General features: G+C 36.7%; 1 protein-coding gene across 5 annotated transcripts in view; it reads left to right on the plus strand.

Annotated features, from left to right (window-relative positions):
• LOC149552590 (zinc ion binding protein) overlaps positions 1-23,684 on the plus strand; it is a 284,033-nt gene that overhangs the window by 179,032 nt on the left and 81,317 nt on the right. For 3 of the 5 annotated variants that reach the window (XM_089788186.1, XM_089788184.1, XM_089788185.1), the window contains exon 19: positions 350-458. In XM_089788186.1, the coding sequence (XP_089644312.1) occupies positions 350-458 (109 nt within the window). The remainder of the gene's footprint in view (positions 1-349; positions 459-23,684) is intronic. The other 2 variants (XM_089788188.1, XM_089788187.1) reach the window with 1 other exon arrangement.

The following is a 23,684-nucleotide window of genomic DNA, read 5'->3' on the forward strand; positions in this document are numbered from 1 at the left end:
TAACAAGATGCTAGTTTTAGAGTTAGCCAATTAATTAGCAGTGTCCTAGATGCTAGGCTTGTTTTTATTGTGATTGTTCTCGATACTGTACCATATGCAAATCTATTTTGCTCAACAATAAAGATGGAATAGTGTCTCCTTAGTTTCTATTGTGCACTGTGCGATTGTGTTGGATGGTAAAACTTTAAATAGTTTTTACTGATACCATGAATTGTTTATAATTCCCTGAATGATTGGGTCAGTAGATAGCTAGTTGCAAAATTGTTCATGTAATCTTCTCATGGATTATTATGTTGGTTGTTGACTGTTTTGGTTAGACTTCTTACTGTTTTTACCGAGTCATTGTCAGCAGAGATGAGGCACATGAGGCTATCAAGTATTTGGAATTCTGTGTCCAGCGGCTCCAAAATGAAGATCCTGCTGTGCATAACTTGTTACTTTCCTTGTACACAAAACAGGTTAGTTTAGCTAGCTCATAATCTCTCATGAAAATTATATAGTCTTACTTTCAGTTGGGCATAAAAGATGTCTCTTTTTTGTAAATGTGTTTAGTGTAAAAGTTTATGGAAAGGAATGATTTTAATTTCAAATTATGATTGAATAGAGGAGGCTGCTGTGCATTCTGATAGCTCATTTGAAACGATCTATTCTATAATTTCTTCTTTCATCATATGAAGTTTATAAACCTTCATGTGAACATTAATAATTCTTCATAAAACAAAATGTTCTCATGTTTTTTGATTCACATGTCTTCCATCATCTTTCCCATCACTCAAAGCAAAAACGTGTTCATTTCCACAAATTTCTCTCTTGACTTGTAATATCCTAGATGGACATTCTCCCAAATTTACCACATTTATTTTCAAAAATACAAGCATGTACTTTTATGCAACTAAACCAAAAAATGAACTAGTAGATGCTCATAAAGATGTGCAATTTAAAACAACTTTAGATTTGCTATTGTATTATAATAACTAGCAATACAATAACATGACCAACAAAAGCTCATATAAATACTTGAGAATATGTTATTCCATTATGTATCAGAAATACAATATTGAACACCAAATATCCAATCTTAGTACATGTAATGTCCCATGTATTTAGTCTACTAATTTGGGACAAATCTCTTGTATCCTCTCTCTGTGCTACAAACTTCTTCTTAAAATTATGTTTACTGGATAAGATGCAACAATGATAACTTCATTTTAAATTAATACCACCAAGTTTATTCAACTTACCAAGACTCCTTTGTTAGCCAATATCCCTCATATAACTTCATTGTTGATATTGCAATGGAATCTGACTTATTGATATTGTTCTTCTAATGTTTGGATGGAATGAATTTAATAAATATGTTGCCTTCACATCGCTTTCATGCTATTGGGAAAATTCCAGGTTGACTATTGCTAGTATTATCAAAGTATCTTATATAAGGTATCTCTTCTCTCTCAATATGCAATTGGATCTTACTGCAGCCTTTATTTATAAACTATGATTCCTTATAAATAGATTGTGATATCCTTCGATATTCTCCAAACTCAATGTTTTGAAATTCTACTTCTATATTATCATTTGATGTGATCAGCAAGTCTTGTCCCTGCATTCTCCACTACATTTCTCTAAAACTCCTCTGTTTTGTCCTTCTATCTCTGAAGTTCTACCCTAATTTTATAATGTATTCCTGCAACGATAAAGGTATCATCTCTGATAAGAGAATTGAATTCCCACAATACATGTCACCAAATAGACAAGTGTTCAAATGCATTAGATGATGAAATCACCAACTGTAATATTTCTCTCTTTAATGGTCTCTCTGTTCCTTTTATATCTATTCTTATCAATCTGTTCGTAACTATCAGTATGATTAATTTTCTCTGGTCTGTGGAACATGCCTTCAAATGATAGCTCCATGGTAGATATCGAAGTAAGTCTTGTCGGCTGAGTCAAGCCTTATGTTCAATTGACTGAGACATACTCTCCATTGCAGATCTTTAACTCATCATATCTGAATCCATGCTCCTCTGTATACACCCAATTCTGTCTATTGTGTGGTTTGTTCACACGGGTTCCACAATCACTTAATATATATGTGTCATTATGAGTCAATACATTGATTGGTTCCTCAATCCTCATCTTTGTTTGGTTTATCAACCAAGTATAGAACTGTCATGTCTATGCTGGCAGACTGGTTATGATGAGATTTATACTTCTATCTCTTCATGCGTTCTATGTGGCTTTGTGGTCTCGTTTCTTCTTTGTATTTCGTTCAATGTCCTTTTGTGCCTTTTGGACTCCATGTACAGGTCTTGGAATGACTGTAATCTCCACTAAAACTGCGATCTCCTTTCCAGATTTGGGTCAATATCCTTCTCCTTTCTCCTTTTTCCCATTCTGTGATTTCAATCTTCTTAAAATATCTCTAATATCCAACAATTGTATCTGGTGGATAGACACGTTTATTGAATGGATGATTAATCTTTAATATTGCACCTTTGGATTAGTTTTAATATTTCTTGATATATTTTAATTCTTGTTTCCCATTAACTCTTGACCAATTGCTATTGGTCTTTCTTATTGTAATAAATTTTATTTTTTCTTTATGTATAAAAGTCTACGTATTACAATCTGTTTGATTTATATGAAATATTTGATTTAGATAAAAAATTCATTATGTTTATTCATTGGATTTATTTATTTATTAAATGTTATCTTATATATTAAATTTTTATTTTATGTTATCACCATGGCAATTGACATAATATTATATTATATCAATTTGATGATAATATAAATTATGTTTATAAATTTCTTCTTAATATTATTTATTAAATTTATAATAATTAATTCTATCAAACTTATTATCATTTATTATATTTTAATTATATTATAATCATATATAATAGATGATATGATTATATACTATATGTTACTGACTTATTTATTATATTTATAAAATATAATAATAAATTATATTATCATTTATTTATTATTTAGTCTATTATTAATTTTCAAAGCTTATAAATGTGGGGACATGACAGTACAGTAACAACAGCCAAATTGGATGAATTATATAATGCAACTGTAACTCTGGATGTGAATTCACCGCAACTGATGATTCGGGGGTACGTACAATCCACGCAAGAAGCCTGAAGGGTTTGCGTCCTCAAGTTCTGAAAACTGAAAGCCAAAGCTTCCTCTCTCTCAGAGAAATCTGAAACAATCTCCAAAATCTAAGCATGCTCCAAATGAACTCCTCTTAAGGATCCACCCCGTGACTTTTTAGCTTTGTAACCCCTTTTATAATATTAAATTTACTCCAATAATTTTCATTAAGCCTTTTTAAGTCAATATTAATATAAGTATGGGTTGGCTTATTAATTCTTGAATGTCCCAAAATAGGGAATATTACAGTCTTCCCTTCTCACACAATCATGAGTCCGTAGACCAATACCAAGATCTCATTTCCATCGACTAGCATCTCTATGGCCCATACTGGTAATTTTGAAGTCACAACATGCCTTGTGGTACCAAAAATAAGAATGCAACCCATCTATCACTATGATCCCTAGATCCGATGTTATCCTGAGAGATACGACTGCTTCTATTTGCTGCGCCCCTCTGAACCAAACTGCTCCATTCCTCAAGCTCTGAACCCATCCATTTTGATCCATTGAAAAGAAGAACTTCTATCTTGTCAACACTTGTATCCCAAACCAGTCTATCCCTCTGATCTTGGGAGTAGAAATAGATGTGTATCTCCTTACCATCCTCCTGTAATAAACCATCAAAGTGAGTGATCCACCCAATAGATGCTAGACACACTTTCAAGATGAATGACAACGAACTCAATAGGCTGCCAAATATCACTTTTCTAAGATATGCTAGCGTTAAGTTTGACGCTGAAGGTGTCGCTATTCTACTGTCCATGGAAGAAATCTCTCTCAAATGCTTTGTCTAATACATGACCCTATTTCTGTGGGTTCCCATGCAAGTCCATAACTCTTATGGACCAAGACAAATATGAAAATAGAATGGTAGAAGGAGAAAAACAACTAATGATAACTGAAGTGGGCATAAAGATAAAATCACCAATCAACAAATAGATAGCTGCCATGTCATAAGAATTCGGTATCAAATCTCTAGCTAGACTATAGAAGCCTTCAGTATACATTAAGGTGAACTCTAAATTTTCTAGTTCAACAGAAGTGTTATTAGTTGAATGATCATCATCACACAAAAAGTCAAAACTAGCTTCACTCGATTCAACATTTCCCTAATGATATCATTTTATTGGTCCTTTAGCTCTTCTTTAGCATAGAATGTATCATTTGGATATGGGGGAATAAAAATACTATGTGAACCTTCATTCTCACCAAGGAAGTAAATCCCTTCTATCATTGGTATAATCTCCTAACCCGGAATTAAGATTATCTTCTTTATGAGTGGCTGCCATCGAAGTCTAATTTTCAGCCTTGTATAATGAGTAATGCGCCATACTTAGTTGAAGATAAAGTTCGTCTACCTCCTTTTCCTTGTCTTTGAAAGATCTCTGATGGATCTCTTCCGTTGATCTGCTGTAATTTTATATTTTTAAATTTATTTTCCCTTTTTATTAAAGTTTTCTTGCAGAGCTAGACAGAAGTTGTAGAAGGGTTTGATTGTTTTATATTTTTGATGATTTTTCAATAAGTAATAATAGAAGTACAATAACATGAACCAGTTCTGAAAATGTATTCTAAATACATTTAAAGCAAAGTCGCTTCAAGCAATGTTTTGAATATACGCCTAATATGTAACCAGATGAAGATTTACAATAATATCCAGATGATTACAACCAAGAATAAAGCAATTCTGAAGGCATGAAGGTGAAATATGAGCACAAAAGGAAGCTACGGCCAGAATCTAGCTCTCAAATGCTATACGTGGAAAAGTAAATGGCTGCCAAGCACGGCCGTACAGCTACAAAGTGCCCATACATGGGTAAAATACCCAAACCCCAGCTAAAACTTTGACTCAATACTACGTTCCCCAAAAGAAACAATGCACAATCTCCAAGATGCTTCTGACTGCAAGAATCCAGACCACTGTTTTGGGGGCTATGTTCCAAACAGGCAAAGCAAGTGGATTTGGCGTCCCAAATGTTGAAAGGTCAACCAGAGCCCAAAACACAAATCCAAGATGTAATATGTCAATAATGCCTTTGAACTTTGTTTTTACCTCCTTATAATGCACCAAACTTAACTCGAACCCTAAAAGTGTCTCCATGTGGCGTTGGGTTATAAAATAATATATTTCTCATTTTTAAAGTGGTCAAATATCCAAAAGAATGACATTTTTCTCAATAGAAAGAAATCTGTTCACCGAAATGCTTTGAGTCAAAAGAGAAATATTTAGAAAAGTTCAAGACCTTTCCAACAAGCTATTACACCAAGGGATATTCACCCAGATGAGGCCAAAAAACTCCTTATTACTCCAAAATGGCTATAACTCAGCCTTATTTAAATTATTAAAATGCTAACTTAGGAGAATATTTAACTATATTAAAATATTTCCCAAATAAAGAACTGATAGCCAAAACACCTCTACAAGGTGAAACTGAACTCATCACCTCCTGTGACTGATGTCGGATAATCTGAAATAACTGACAGTCTCATCCCTCAAAATTAGGGACACTCCTAAAAAATAGGAACGTCTCTGAATCTCCCGAAACTGAAACCATAGAATGATCTTGTAGAGACTCAAGACTATAACCCATCTCCACCTCCTAAAATGTAGGAAACTCCTCCTACAATTAAGGAATTGCTCTCAATTGCCCTCCTACTGTCTGAAACTTCAGATCTGAACATTGTGTACCCTGACTGAGTCCCTAAACACCATTGCCAGCCTACAAGACTCTAATAATAGACCAACTCTATCATCTCTAATGTCCACTCTAGAAAGGGGACATGATAGTCTTCTCCAAACTTGATAGCTAGCTCCTTATCCACCAAGAGCTGCAAATAATCTGATTTCACCCCTTCAAATGCTTCTTTGATTATTTGTAGTTGTGTACTAGTGACTGTACATAAAAACTCCTTTTGCCTTTTTATCACTTTTGAGTTTTCCACATTTGTTTTTTATTTTTAAATAAATTTGTGAGAGTCATCTGCCCTTGTTAACAGTTGTACAAGCTTTTCTTTTGTAACTAGTAACCTTTCCATCAAATCTTGCAGCAATAAAGGTTTGTGTTCAAATTCATCTAGGGAGTAAGGGCTGTCACTTATCAAATTTTCTAATTTGTTCTCAACTGCTAGAGCAATATCGTCATATTTAATTTCTTTCATAGCTGGTGTCATGCACTCTTCATGAAGTGATAATGGAATAGCATCATGTTTATATATGGATTCATCAAAGGAGTTTTCCCATTCACTAGTTTTATCAATAGTAATCAACAATTCACCAATTAAGATCTTAGAATACCTCTCATTAGAAGTAATGGATTCTTCCATAATATTTTTCTCAGCTGGTTGAAAAGCAACCTTTGGTTTGTTTTCAAGTGTATTTGTTTCAGTTTGTGCCTCATGAATCAAATCTTCACTTATGTATGCTTCTATGTCCTTACCAATGTTTGGCTGCACTAATCCTTCTTTATCAACTCCACATTGCTGATCAGGTGTCCGAGTCTTGTGACATGTTAAAAAAACATGTTCTCTTCTCATTTGGCTGTTACTCTTTTTGGGAGATCCTGAAGCTTGTAATCCTATAAAATTGAATTCTTCTTCAAGAGAATGAGCACCTAGTCAAGTACACTTAACTTCTATCTGGGACCGAGCAAAAAGCCAAACCTTGGGCCTCTATTTGCACCAATCTCGAATCAACTCCTCTTGTAGGTGTGGAGAAGATTGTCCAGTGGCATATTACTGAGCAACGTTGAACGTGTGCTCATGAGCTTAACCTTAGAGTTCGGGGCCTCCCTAGTTCCACCACTAATCCTTTGATAGCTGGACATTCCTTTCTCTTAGATAATCTAGGCATCTCGGATATCACTTTCGACAGGTGTTGGGTGGAACCAGGTGACACCCTTTTTCTGCCATTCCTCTCACTTTCCGACAAATTACAGGCTCTTAGATCAAAGAGTAAGTTATATCCTCTTCCTTTGAAGATCTTTCTAGACGAGGACCTTACTAGAGCATAGGTTGCTGATCTGAGATAGTCCAGGGGTTTGGTTGCGGTGGCGAGATGGGCTGGGAAGTGGGCGGTGATCCGAAACCTCAGAGCTATTATTCGTGATTCCTCTTCGAGCTTTTGGGAAGGCTCCTCTAGCCAAATGACGGTCCAACCATCAATTGTATGGAAGATAACCTTCCTCTAATTATCTTCATGTTAACTGCTGGAACGGTAATGAAACTCTTTGGTCATTACCTAGTCTGTTTTTGGTTGCGGTGGCGAGATGGGCTGGGAAGTGGGCGGTGATCCGAAACCTCAGAGCTATTATTCGTGATTCCTCTTCGAGCTTTTGGGAAGGCTCCTCTAGCCAAATGACGGTCCAACCATCAATTGTATGGAAGATAACCTTCCTCCAATTATCTTCATGTTAACTGCTGGAACGGTAATGAAACTCTTTGGTCATTACCTAGTCTGTTTTCGGTTGCAGTGGATTCAATGGATATTTTGGTTGTCATGGAGACTCATGATAGTTTGTTGCACCCTCTCCCAAGGTTCTCTGGTTGTTAATGACTATCTGTTTGTAGAGAGGAGGTTCGAGCATCGTGTGGTGTCCATGGTTCAGGTGGTGTGGCTTGCTTGATCAGAGACGACCTCCTCTGTGCTACAATGGTGGTTCACTCTAACACCTCAGCTTGGCTTATGTGGATCCAGATCAACCACTCTAGTCACCGTCTTAGAGACATCTTCATAGCAATTTTCTATTTCTCGTCATCTACCTCTCTGTATGACATACATAGTCAGGTGGATGGAGATCCCTTGTCTAATTTGTACGAGTGCATCCAAAGTTTTTGAGCTTGGGCGACATAAATCATTTTGGGTGACTTTAATGCATGAACTAGAGATCTTCAAACCCCTCTCCACGACTGCACATTGGAGACTTGTACTCGGGAAACTGATCTAGCCAGTATGGGTTTTTAGCGTCATTCTTAGGAATTCCTTGGGCCTCTTTCTTGCTATAGTTGCCATCTCCTCCAGCTCTGTGAGTTTTTTGATTTGTTGATCTTGAATGACCTCCCCTACTTCCTTCGTTATGAGTTGTTCACTTGTTGGCCCCATTGCGGGGGTGCAAGTGTGGTCTACTATGTTCTTGCGCCGGCCTCTTTTAACCCCTTTATTAGCCACTTCTCCATCATGCGCCCCCTTTGTGCCAACCACTCCATCCTCAACCTCACCATCCGCTTCACCCCCTCACCCTCAGCCCCCCCATCCATCGCCCACCCTCACTCTCGGGCCTCCGTACCACTTTCCGCTTCTCTGAGTATGACTGCTACCTCTTCACCCTCCACCTCAGACGACTTCTCTACCAAGACCGCTTTTCGGATTCCTCCCGAGCTTTGTTCTTTTTTGACCTTTTGGCCACTATCATATGGGAATCCGCCCTCCTCTCCATCCACCAACACACTTTTCCCTCCCACCTCAGGCCCGCTAGTTGGAAATCCCGTCCCATGAACCAATGGTATGTTGATGACTATAAGTCATTCCACCGCTCCCTGCATGCCTCCTTTGCGGCTCATTCCAATTCCCATTCCCCCTCCTATACCTAGTTGCACTCCTCTTACCACCATCTTCTTCGTCACAAGATGCAGTTGTTTGTGGCTTCACATTGCAGATCCCTCCGTGACATGCTCGTTTGGGACCTGGAAGTCTTCTGTCGTACCTTGTTCCCCCGCCAACCTCCCTCACCCTCCACCCTTGACTGGCACTCTCTGGTGTCCCATGCCTCCACTCTTTACAATATCCTTGGTCAATTGCCCATTCACTCTACCCCCCCTCACTGTCATCTTTGCACTCCCTCCACCATTTCCGAGGCCATTAGATTCATGAGATGTAGTAGAGCCAATGATGAAGAAGGATTTCAGACTGAGCTTTTAAAGCTTGGTATCCCGATTTTGTTATCATTTCTTCCAGTGCTCTTTAACAGAGTGGTGTGTATTGGGTTCCTTGATTCATTATCGAGACATGTGATTTATCTAATCTACATGTTTGGGTTGGTTTTAGACCTCAACAACTACAAGACCATTATGATTGGGCATACCTTTGCTAAGCTTTATGCCACAGTCCTGAACACTATTTTCTCCAGATAGCTTGACAAGAAACAGGGTCATGCTAGAGGGTAGGTTGGGCTCCGCATTGACTTCTAGACTATGGACCACATATTGACATTGTATGCTATCATTGAGGAGGCTTGGCATCATGCTGTGAAAGTCTAGTGTTGTTTCGTAGACTTTTGCAAGGCCTTTGATTCTGTCCCTGGGGGGGCGCTTTTCTAGAGGCTCAGAGACATTGGTATCGCAAATATTCTTTTGACAGTGATTATGAGACTCTGTGAGGCTTTGATTAGTAGATTTAGGACTCCAAAGGGTTTCTTCGGTCCGATCCAGAGCACCATTGGGGTGAAGCAAGGCTTTCCTCTCTTCCCCACTTTATTTGGTATCTATATTGATGAGCTCGAGGCCTTTCTTAGTGAGGCTTCGCTGCCTGGAGATGGTTGCTACTTGCACCATATTCTGATCTCCATTCTCCTCTTTGCTGATGATGTGCTCCTTCTAGCCTCCTCTCCTAAGGGGCTCTTGAGACATTGATGGGTTGGCCTCTTTTTGTGACTAGCGTCAACTTACAATGAACCTGAGAAGGACACAAATTATGGTCTTTAACTGTCTGAAGAGCTCACATCTTCACTTTAGCTTCCAGGGTTAGTAGATTGAGATTGTCTCTTCATACAGTTATGTCAGGGTCAAGTTCTTCAGCCCTCGCTTCAGCATGAGGCTCGACCACTTGCCCAAGGTTGCCAAGGGGATGGGTTCCCTCACTTTTGGAGAGATAGCACTTTTAACACCGAGTCCAAGTTATCTCTCTTGGACTCGGTGAAACGAATAGTGTTATATGACTCAATGGTTTAGGGGCCTTCTCTTCTTGATTTGGATTGGACCTCGATCGAGTAGGTCTAGACCCTTCTTCGTCGGATCATCATATGTCATGGGCACACTCCTTACAGTATTATTTTGGCCAAGTTTGGGGCTCATCCTTTTAGGCTTATCGGCATCTTTGATTTGATCTGGTTCATTCACCCTAAGGGGATTCGTGGACACCACGGACGGTCACCATAGATACTCTTCCCTCGCATGCTGCTCCTTAGTTGGAACTCAATATTGCCAACTCCAGCGTGGTCACCAAGGTTCATTGCGGGTATACCCAAGCCACTACCTTATTGAGTTCGATTGGGATTGATATTGACCATCTCCCACCTTACTAGTTCTCTTTGGATGCTCCTGCCCATTTCCTTCCTTCGCAACAGGAATTGAATGGGCACGTCAAACTTGACATATATAGATAGTAGACGACCACAACCTGGAGTTACCCTCCTAGGGGCCTGCGCCCGCGGCTAGCCTTGTATTTTGAGTAGTTTCTGGAGACCTGTGATGGGATTATTGTGTGTTTGTTTTACTTGAGCGAACACTTGAGTCATGCCCTCCATATCTCCATAGGGTCTTTCAGAGTTGGTTCCCACCGGCTCTGGTGCCAAACGGATCACCATCTAACCAGAGATGACTAGATTTGCCACCTTTCCACTTTATTCGAGATTGAGACTGATATCCATTTCATCTTTAGATGCCCTATATACTATGAGATCAAAGGAAGGTTCCATTGTTTATTCAAAGATTGCAAATCTCTCTCAGCCTTTTTCAGCTATTCCGAACAACGGTGTTTAGCACTTTACATTTGTGAGACTTCACAACTCTGTGACCACACTTTACAGCTCATGTTTCCTTAGAGTTAGCCTCGAGATCGTGTTATCACCACCTTCTTCCCACCTATGCCCCCTTCCAGGCGCATGAAGTGGCCGCTTGCTACACCCATCTCTTGGCACACCAGATCAGTTAGACCTCTTCGTGGTTTGATCACACAGCGGCAACCTATCTCCATTGTTACTCAAAGACAGGCTTGGACCACTAGTCGTTTTGGGCCTTACCCTTTGGTGCTGGATTTCTTTTCACTGAGAAAGGAATTCTAGTCCTCTCGTCTTTAGTTGTTGTTGTTTCCTTTCTTTTTTTTCTTGTTCTCTCTTTCCCAAACACCGTTTGGTGCTCTTGCTGGGTTGTTTCTCTTCCCTGTTGTAATCTTCCAGTCCCTTAGACCCTTGTTGGTTTCTTGTTGGATATTAATATGATTATCTTATTTTATCTTATCAGCCCATTGTTGGCTGTACTTCTCAATTTTTGGCTTGCATTGTTTGAGCACCTTGTCAAGCAACCCATAAACAATTTTAAAAGGATTTTGTTCTCTATTTGAAATTGCTAGCAACATTTTTAGAAGTTGCTGGAAATGAGCATCACCCTCATTAATTGCCATAACCATAATGTTTTTAATAGCTGCAATAACATTTGCATTGTGTTCTTTCCTGATTGTGCCTAAGAACTGTTGAAATATGGTATGTATTAAATCATGCAATCCCAAGCCAAACAATAGATTACACAATCTGATTTCTGCAAATAATTTGTGTATGATAACCCTTCTAGAGAAATGACAATTGTTGATGTCCCCAAAATTTTGAAAACAGTACCTCCTCCACTGTGTCTTCTTCATAAGTTTCTTCAAGTGCTAAAATTCTTATAACCTCCATCAAACAAGAAGTAACCAACAACCCTATCTTGCTATTTGAGTGTTTCAACCGCTTGTGGGGATTCAATGCAATCACTATAGGAACAAGAGAAATTTGGAATACAACAGAGGGTTATTGGTTGACTATGCTCATTCTTCCAATTTGATCAAAGTGATGAGAAAATATTTCCTTGCTTGTTATTCTGACCCAATCTTGCTACCTAATTCATTAAGTATTTTTGGCCAAGCTATTTTTTGGCACCATTTTAAAATCTGACAAATCACTCTGGTGCTCTTCCAAAATTAGATTAATTTCCTGTGGGCCTTTGTATTACTGTAAGAAAACTTACCAGAACTTGATGCTTTCTATTTATAAAAATTGATGTTGTTTTATACAGATATAAAAAATGACCATCTCAGATAACCAACAACAGTTTGACTTGGATTATATAAATAATGTCCTTTGTATTTAAAGTTCACCACTACTCTATTAAAAGAATGCAATAGTAATAAATCACTCCACTACTATGTTACCCGAGGACGCGTTTCCACCTCTAAGACTCAGGTTTCGGAAACGGGGACGGGGGGACGGTGGGAAACGTTTCCAAGCCGTCCCCACTTGGCTTGGAAAATCGGAAATGCATCCCCGAAACACAGGAAATGGTCAATGAGTTTTCGAAACTTGTTGACTGTCCTAGGGACTGCATTTTCGTTTCCTAGAGGTTTCCAAGACTTCTAAAAAATTCCTGTTTTTATTTTTATTTTTTACCACAAAAATTAAATACATTATATTGGCCACCTACGGACCCCGCATTTTGGGAGGCGAACTTCAAATATATTAAAAAATAAAACTTTTAATGTTTTTTATATGTCTAAAAGCTAAGCTTTTAAGTTTGTTAATGTTTAAAAGTTTAAAACTTTAGTGAGGAGATATTTTTCATTTCCCATCTTCCTCGACACGGACAAAGTTGCACTGAAGGTTTGAAGAGCAGAGTTTTTTGCAGCTCGAGTTTGTTTTGGAGGGCGATTTGTTTGCAGGTTGGTTTGGACAATTGTTTAAGTCTTAACTTTTCAATGTTTTCATTTTGTTGAAAGTTGATGTTTTTCATTGTCTCATTTGATTCATTTCATGACTTACTAATGGTATTGTAAGTACTTAGATGATGATTGAAAGTGATTATTTGAATTTTCTTAGATGATTGAAAATGATGCTACTTAGAATTTTCTATGACGACTCAATTAGATGCTGATTACTATGCCCTATGATCATTGATGACTCATTATTTGATGAATGGAATTGATAATTTTAAACTATGTTGCTGTGATGAATGTAGAATTGATGAATATATTTGAAAATTCAGATATATATATATAGCTGTCCCCTACCGTCCCCTGTTCCTGCAAAAGGAAACCATCCTAGAAACCCGTTTCCCCATCCCCCTGTCCCCTCGTCTCGGAAACTTGGGATAACATAGCTCCACTACCCGATTAAGGGAAAATGACCTGGTGTTGCTTGCTATTTAAGACTGATATTACTGAACGCCTGCTTCTTCTTGCACCCCTTTGAGGCTATGTATTTAGACTAGCTTCCTCGTATAGGCTTCTAGTCCAACTCTATATCATGAATTCTCTACTATACCATGAGAGAGGAAATCCATTACAACCATAATAACTGGAATTGGAGCATTCAGTTCATACATGAACAATAAAGACAAACTCTTAAGTTGTCTTAAAGACTAAGAGTATAAGCTGCTGCAAAAATCTGAGGATTATAATCAAGTTTTCACCACTGTGAATGCCCAGAAAATGGCAATAACAATATTATGAGAACCAACACCGAACTACTACAGGCTACACAAGATATTGAATGCCTTGGGTTCATCCAATGACCTGCCAAAAGTTATGTTCAGTTATGGTCATCAATTGATGCATAAAACTACTATCTTCGAAATCATGTTTTTTTCTCCAATACACAAAGAGAATATAGGACACAACCTCAACATGCATAACCTCCTGAATATTCTCCACAGTTTCTGTATTCGCGACAAATTTTTGAAGAAATGTTTTGTTCGAAATAATTGATGTAACATTCCTCAACCAACACTCCCCAACAACCTTCAATTACCACATTCAAAACAAATACTAGTGTGCGTATCAATACTAGTAAGACTATTTCCTTGTTCCAAACTGGACACAATTTCATGGCCTGATAAAACGACCAAAAATTAATAATTAATATGACCCCCAATATACTTTAGAACAATAGTGGTGGCTTCCAAATAGTTTTGCAAGGAATGCCACGACAAACATTTCTGATTTTCACCCTATGTCACAAGAGTCTTAAACCAAATGTATTGCTACGTGTCCTTCAACCATTTCTCTTCGGCAGACCTGAAAATGACTAACTGGAAATGGCCTTAAGGGAAAAGAAGACCCTCAGTTCATATACTTGTACTAAACACCATCATTCCCATCACATGACTCTGCTTATGTTGCCAATCACAAAATATGCATACAAGACAGAGCAATGAGTGTTACCTGTTGTTTTGTGTCAAAATATAGATACTGCATATTTTAACTGCCCAAGCTAATGAGACAATACACTTGTTGTTTGATTCAGAACAAGATAATTATTATCAAATTACTCATACGATGGATGGAATGATTATCCGTTCTCCCTTCTTTCAAACTCTCCTTGCTTTGCATTGCTTCTAATACACGTCACAAGGAATGTTGCTTTATGTTGTTAGTTCTTCAAGGATTCAGTTTTATCACAAATTTATAATTTGATGCCCTCCCGACTGTTGACTTGTCGCACAACCAATATTAATATGACCCCCAACATACTTCAGAACAATAGTGGTGGCTTCAGAATATTTTTGCAAGGAATGCCACAACAAATATTTTTGATATTCACCCTATTTCACAAGAGTCTTAAGCCAATTGTATTGCTATGCGTCCTTCAACCATTTCTCTTTCGCAGACCTGAGAACGTCTAATTAGAAATGGTCTTAAGGTAAAAGAAGATCATCAGTTCATATACTCATACTAAACACCATCATTCCCATCACACGACTCTGCCTATTTTGCCAATCACAGAATATGCATACAAGATAGAGCAATGAGTGTTACTTGTCATTTTGTGTCAAGATGTACAGACTACATATTTTAATTGCCAAGCTAATCAGACAAAATACTTGTCATTTGATTTAGAACAAGTTAATTATTGTGATATTGCTATCAGGATTTAACTGTGTGATTTTTGAGTCAAACTCATTGACCCATATTTCATGAGTAGTGATTCAACATGAATCCATCTCTCATGAGAATAAATGAAACACTTAGCACTCATTGGATCTAGGTGATGCTCACTCATTGGAAGTCCCGGTGCTTCACCCTTGTGAGCATCACCTAGATCCAATGAGTGCTAAGTGTTCCATTTATTCTCATGAGAGATGGATTCATGTTGAATCACTACTCATGAAATATGGGTCAATGAGTTTGACTCAAAAATCACATAGTGAAATCCTGATAGCAATATCACAATTTGACTTGCTGTGGAAATTATCTCCTACTTATCAAGTTAATTATTACCAAATTACTCATATGATAGATGGAATGATTATCCGTCGTCCCTTCTTTCAAACTCTCCTTGCATTGTGTCACTTCTAATGCACGTCACAAGGAATGTTGCTTTATGTCGTTAGTCCTTAAAGTATTCAGTTTTATCACAAATTTAGAATTTGATGTCCTCCTGACCATTGACTTGTTGGACAACCAATATTAACCGTGCTTGAGATAGTGCAGTTTCAACAAGTAGTGGAATATGAAATGTCGTCAGGTGAAGCTCAAATCTTTCTTTCTCCTCCAAATATCACTGAATATATCTCTGTCAGAATGTTCAACAAATAATCCTTCCTCCAAACCTTGAGAGTTCAATAATAATATTTATCAATGTACTAGATATTGGTTTCTCATGCCAAACAACTTCCAAGAAAAATTCTTCAAACAACATTCATATCATATGAGATTTCTAGTCAATTCACCTTTCTTGTTGCACATAACTTTGACAGAATATCGTCAATTCATACGCCTCTGCAACTCCGTCCTACTTTGACATTTTTCGGCTACAATGGCAATGCAATAGAATGGAATTTGATTGCCGAGAGTGTATATCAAGATTCTTTATTGAATTCCAAATCAACTAAATGTGGTTCAAGATTAGTTTCTGGGGTCGACTTCTATTTCTTTTCCTTTTGTATGTCTTTCTTCTGTCATTTATCTTTCGAATCTTCGATGAATTAAATCACCTGGGACAGTATAGTTGAGAAACTAATATATAAACCAAATATTTTAATGATCTCGGGCTTGAACTTCAATATGCAATCTAGTATTTAATCAAACAATGGCCCAATGAGTCACTTTGTAGCTCTCCTTATCTGTTAATATAAAGTTTGCACCGCCGCTAATGATCAATTGTTCGAGCACATATTTCTTGTTCTGCTACGCTGGATTATACACACACATTTATATTTCCAAATAATTATGAAATTTTCAACCGCCCAGGCACTTAAGCTTTAAGCCAAAATCTTCATGGCGGAGCAACATCAACAAACTGCTTACTTGAAACTATAGTCTTCCTCAAAAATTTCTCATGGTAACAAGGAAATAAGAAGCCCAACAATTTCTATATACGTTACTGGAAGTATACTTGCCCTAGGATATACGGCAAAGAAAGCACAAACTTCAATGTTGAAAGAAACATTAATATCAACACATTATAGTGGCTTTGTTTCTAGCAGGAAGCCACGATAACAACCTTTCCGATGAGAACGGCCTTTTCAGCTTCAGAAAAATATAATTTCCCAACTTAGAAATGTTTTTGCTTTGCTGCCAATCATAATCATCAGCCTTATGTTCTCATAATGCATGGGCCTGCTTAGTAAACATTAAAGCTCCTTCAATCCAACACATTTATTTTAGCAAAATTTGTCTCAGATTATATTCTGATAAAAAAATTTGATGACCAATTTCCAGTAACCTCACAGACTGGCAGGATGCACAACTCTGATACCACTGTAATATCCTGAATGGATATTCTCCCAAATTTATCACATTTATTGTCAGAAATACAAGCATGTAATTTTATGCAACTGAAACCAAAAAATGAACCAGTAGATGGTCAGAAAAATATGCAATTAAAAACAACTTCAGTGTCACTATTGTATTATAATAACCAACAAGACAATAACATGGCCAGCAAAAGCTCATATAAATACTTCAGAATATGTTATTGGATTATACATCAGCAATACAATAATGAATACCAAACATCCAATCTTAATACAGTAACAACAGTCAGATCGTTAGAACTATAAAATGCATCTGTAGCTCTGCATATAAATTCCGATGTGAATTCATCACAACTGATGAGTCTGGGCTACTTCCAATCCACACAAGAAGCTTGAAGGGTTTGCGTCCTCAGGTTCTGAAAACTAAAAGCCAAAGCTTCCTCTCTCTCAAAGAGAAATCTGAAACAAACTCCAAAATCCAAGCATGCTCCAAATGAACTCCTCTTTAGGACCCAACCTGTGATTCTTCAGCTTCCTTATTATTGTCCCTGTCCATTAGCCAATTTGTCTCTTAGTAACCCCTTTTATAATATTAAATTGACTTTAATAATTCTACATTGAGTCTTCCTTAAGTCAATTTTAATATAAATATGTGTTGGTTTATTAATTGTCTAATGTCCCAGAGAACGGGACATAACATGAATAATGTTTGTTTCTTGTCCCCCATAGGTGGCCATGGTTTCGTGAAAGCTTGTATATAGGAGCTGAGAGAAAACAGAAAGAAGTGCATCAGTTCATGTTAGAATATGCACAAAGGACTGTTCTCAAGCCACATATTTCCTACCAATAAGGAAAATGTATGCAACTTATGTCTCAAAATCCCCTGAGGTCTTTTTCTAAATGCCGAACACAAGAGGATGAATTTCTAAGGAAAAAACTTTTACCCACGGGATTGTTGCAGCCTTTCAAAGCCTGATAACTCACATTGTTGACTACAGACAAACATATTAGGAGTATTGCATCATAGGATGCATAAAATGATTATTTCTTAGGTTTGTTAATAGTTTTTTGAATGGACTAGTACGATACTAGTACAAATGTGTTATATTAAGGAATGTCATTTGGGGAGTTCCCTATAATATAGGATATGTCACTTTTATACACATGTAATATGTATTGAATGAAAATTATATACAAGCACAGTATTTGGTATGTAATATTACTCACGCTTCTATAAACTTTGTCCATATGTTCTTATAATGGTGCCCTCTAGAATTGATATATCATTATAATGCCCAGGGGCTACTTAATGATATCCCTCTCCTCCAATTCTGAATGAAACATAGAATCTCAAGGCCAGTTTTGGCTCAAGATTTTTTTGGCTTTATGGAATATTGATTTTTCGACGTCATACCAATAGAGGATCTTTGTGGCGTAGTGATTGTCTATGTGCATTAACCCCTTTTGCCAAGGAAATAATGGCAGGAGTGATGTTGAGAAGAGTTGAGAATGTGATATTGGAATGTATAACACCCTTTTAGTTTCGATCTTGATATCAAGATTCAACTAAGAAGTTTATTTGAGTCAAACTCATTGACTCACATTTCTCGTGTAGTTGTTCACATGAACCCATCTCTCATGAGAATGAATGGAACACTTAGCACTCATTGGATCTAGGTGATGCTCACAGAGGTGAACGACAGAGATTGCTTGGGAGGTTACCCATCCCAATACTACTACATCTTGAGCGCGCAATATTGGGACAAGTGACCTCTTGGGAAGTCTCGGTGCTTCACCTCCTTGAGCATCACTTAGATCCGATGAGTGCTAAGTGTTTCATTCATTCTCATGACAGATGGGTTTGTGGGAACCACTACTCATGAAACATGAGTCAATGAGTTTGACTCAAAAAATTACACAGTTAAATCCTGATAGCAATATCACAATTTGACTTACTGTGGAAAATACCTCCTACTTGCCATTTTTGTTCACATAAAATTGAGTGATGAACTATGTCTCGATCTATAACAAAATGGGTCTGACAACCTCTCCTAGATTGAATGATTCTTGATATAGGAGGGATAGAATGAGACATGCCTGGGCAGTAGTCAGAAGTCAGTAACAGCATTAACATTAAATAACTGAGAATGATAGAAAACTGTTACTAGCAGCTGGTTCAAGCTTGAAATTTCAGCCAGTATGCTCACTTGGTAGTCCTGCTTTGTTTAGGCTACTAGCCAGTTTTAATATGTTTTAGTAGCAACCTTCATTTTGGTTTCTTCTACATGTGCGCTTTTTTATTCACTCTTCTAAATGGAATGGTACACACATTTATAATTTCTGGGGTTGGTATGTTAAGAAACATGAATCTAAAATTGTGATTGTAGTTGGAAGTGTCATGGTCCTTTTAGAACCGATTGAGTTTATTAGCAAATTGCTGTTTATTGGGAGCATTTTGTTTGCCAAAATTCCAAGCACTAGTTGAGTTCACAAACAATTCAAACTCAAATCTTATTCTAGGACATTTCATGCCAGGAATCAGGTTTCTTTTTTTATGGCAGCTTGGCAGCATAGATAAATTGACAATGTTAGATTCTGGTTATCCTAAAACACAAGAGACATGAAATAAAAGTAACAGAAGAAAAAAAGGAAGAGGTTACATACCTTTGAAAACTGATCATTAACGTTGCTAAATCAGTTGAAGATCAATCAAGATGTATCAAATCAACCTAAATATTGATTAAGTGAAACCAAAGAGTGAAGGGCACAAGAGCCAACATCAGAAAATGATGAAAAATTACTGTTCCTTTCTTTCACCAACCAAAGTTTGATGAAGGATTTGCAAGTTTTTAGGTGTGTTGACAACTAATACTAGCTTGTAAGTTGTTGGGCAAGAAATTCACCAGAGCTACCCGATTTGTGACGACTTTCAAGACCTTGATGACTTGCCAACTTTCAATCACTGCCTGCTGTTTTAAGGTAACAGCCTGTATTTCCTTTTTTAGTCTGCTTCTGTCCTGTTATCTTTCTGTCTACAGAAGCAACCCTTTCAATGTCCCTTATGCTACAACTTGATCTCATTGATTGTAAATTTTATGCTCAATCAAACTTACTTTCAAGATATATAGATATACCTTATCAAAATTCCATTTCATTGAATTATTTTACCTTGTTATTGGAGATTTTTATGTAAAATGCAAATTTTACATCTATTAGGGAGCACTTAGTCAGAAGATTACCATTTTCACATTTGTACTTTTACCATTTTTCTTATATGTATCAATGTGCATTTACAAGAATCGGCACACATACAAATAAAAGAGAATCAACACACCCATATGATTGACCAACCTGCTCCCTCCACTATGTCGTATGTGTAACAACCAAATCAATTCCAATTCCTAAATTACTCTTTATTTTAACAGTAAGGTAAACTAGCTTCCTATTCACATGACAGGGTTCAGCTATTATACCTACATTTTCATCATAAGCCTTAACTATCATTTAAGTTTAACCAAATAAATTACACAAGAAAAAAGATGAAACATATCTAACTGAACATTTAACTATCATTTCATATAGTGGAAGAAGTAAATGTAACTGCATGCATGTTTATAGCAGAAATTGCAATAAGACATAAAAGGAATTGTAAATGCTAGTTAAAGTCGAATCACATCAGATTATGAGAAGCAGATCCCAATTGTCTCGTGCAAGTCTTGGCATTTGGTGGAGAGAGAAGCATTGTCAAAGGCTTAACCTCCCAACCATAGATCATATGTATCCCCTCTCATTCTCAACTAGAAGGGCCCTACCTTGTGTGGGATTAGGCATGGACACCACTTTGTCCTACCACCTAAGCCTACTAGTGTTAGAGAGTCAGCTATACAGCTTGCTAGACTGTGGAGTCCTTCCCATCAACCTATCCATCCGACTGGAAGCTATTCCAACCTCTAGTGATCACAGTAGCATGCCACTAACCTACCCTGGCTGAAGATTTACATGGAGCTCGACTTGACAAACAAGACTATGCCCTTTGTCCACCATGAGTTGACTCAGTTTATTATGTTTTCTTATGTTCATTTACTGTTTGGTATTATACTGATTTCCATCTGTTGACTTGCAGGTATTTCCAGAATCATTTAAAATCAGCCTACACCTTTCATCTCAACCTAGCTGGTCATCCTTGATGAATTATGGTGTGGCTGTCCATAAATCTTGGATAACTTATGTTCACCACAGTCAAGGTTTCTCTGCCCAATCTGGACCTAGAGAATATTACAAAAGGTCTCATGGAAATATAAAGACAATATTATTAACTCACTGTGAAGGTGCCTCATCTTATCTCAGAGGCATAATACTTATACCCCTGTATAAGAGTACACAGTTTTGGTTTTCTTCTCCAATAAATTGAAGTTCTGAAAGAAAACAAGATAATATACAACAGATAAATCAACTTGGAAACAAACCAATTTGCATGCACCACCTAACTTGGTCGACACTGTACATATAATTAATCATACCTGATAGCTTTAGCATATGTAATTAATCATTCAATCATGGATCCCAATTTGAATGGCACAATTCATATTGCATTTAACTTCATTCATACAAACAAACTTGATCCTAGAGCTTTCAAAACATAAGAAATGAAAAGGGTAAAGTACAAAAGGACGCATGACTTGGCAGACTGCAAAGGTAGAGATACGTCTAGTCCTAACTGCTGGATAGTAGCTCGTGCATTGCCTGGATTGGCTTCTCCAATTGTACAAATTAAAGTCCTTTTTGTTGCTAAGATCGTCGGGTATGAAAGAGAGAAGGTTGTAGAGCTTGGAATGGCTTGTTGTATCGCAACTTTTTTCAAGCCATGCTTGGTTTACAAATTATAATCTTCAAGAGGAGATACGTACAAGGTGACTTGAAAGGTGGTGGCATAAGTTACACTCTTGATTTGAAAATTCAAAATTCAAAGTTAAAAGGTCAATGGGTTCTAGAATAAAAGGTCGATGGACTCAATAATGATAAAGTATTGACATAAGATGGAAGAAATAATTTGCTCCTTAAGTTTTATTGTAATGATACTCTATTGTATTTTTAAATATTTGTATATGCAGCATACACATTGACATATAGACACGTAGGATTCTAAATATATGTATACTTGTGTATACGTTGTACTTTAAGTATACATGTACATACATGTACATCATATGTGAATATACCCATACATACATTATATGTATGTACATGTTCAAATATATGTAAGTACCATGGTACCATTATACTAGAACACGTCCAATATTATAAGAAGGTTTTGAGATCCACACTATTCATAAGGTTACAATTGTTCTTAATTCTTTTCATGCTCAAGTGAATACATTTATATAGATCTTATTAAATGTGTTGACCGGGTTAGCTCATGGTGGATGCTTGGTATACCCTTGCTTGCCTAGTTCATTTTCCCATTTCCATGGTGGTTAGGACTCATACTTGTTAACTCTGTTGGTTCCCAAAAACATAGATTGAAACCCTACAAGTCTTGCCAACTCGATGCTAGGATATCCAATCAGTTATGGCCAACGTAACAAGATCAATCAGTCTGATCTTTTGCACTTTTGGCTTTGCAAGGCCAAGATGGATGCACTAGATCCTGAACAAAACACTAAAGTCCAAGATACTTATAGCGGATCAATTTGAATATAAAAGCAACACAAGTTTCCTAGATGGCAAGAAATATATAAATCTTTGAACTTGCACAAAGATGTGAAAATCTTTGAAATAATGCCAACTTTGCAACTTCAGTGATGACTTCAAAAAGTAAAAGCATCAAACTTGTAGATTTTGAATTGAAAACAAAATAAATGATTATATGATTGTGAGGGTATTTAAAATAAAGAATAATTATGAATTATTGAAATAAATGAATATAATAATTTTTCAAAGGAAAGATATGAAATAATTGCCAGCATATGGATAATGAATCATGAGTAATAGTGCCAAAATTTAAAGGGCAATAAAGTTTGTATTACAAGTTTATAATGTACAACTTATTAAAGTCTATCCATTTCAACTATAAACAAGTTAGTAATCAAGAGGCAACAAATCAAATGTGTGTGTGTGTGTGTGTGCAATTATAAACTAGTCTAGATTGCGCTTTAACTCCTAAGGTATGGAGACAAACTAGACACAGAAATGGAAACAGTTAAATATTTCACTATATCTATGATAATCAAGTTTAAAATGCTCTAAATGATCCAATCCACTTATCTGATATTTAAATTGTTATTAGAATTTAAAAAAATATTTGTGAAGGACAAAACTCTATAATATTTTTGACTCTAAAGCTTTGTGCAAATAAATAAAATAAATATGCTTAACGGTTATGCCTGAAACGAAAATACAATGAAGACACTCATTACTGATGATGAATCCACTGCAATTCGATCCCAAAATCGCATATAAAATTTACCCAATGATCCAATATCCATGAGCTTTGTTCAACATTCAATCTTTGCTAATGAAAGAATATCATATATCAAGAGTGCGTATATAGCTTTAGTATGCGAAAATTTTTAGGAATTGTATATGAATTGTGTCTCTTTGATTTTTTTCTCATATTTATAAATGAATGAATAGCTATATGATTGTCACCCAACCATCTCGTCTCTTCCTTAATCACAACCAATTAAAAACTAATTGCCTAAGCTAGCCAAATTATATTCTAAGAAAACTTTAGGCATATAATTATCTTGCTCTATCTAAACATTGATTTATTGTACATTGAACCAAAGGCAATGATCTTATGCA

This window comes from Cupressus sempervirens, chromosome 6 (assembly GCF_028749045.1).
Source record: "Cupressus sempervirens isolate cs-2001-9-10 chromosome 6, ASM2874904v1, whole genome shotgun sequence".
Classification (NCBI taxonomy): Eukaryota; Viridiplantae; Streptophyta; class Pinopsida; order Cupressales; family Cupressaceae; genus Cupressus; species Cupressus sempervirens.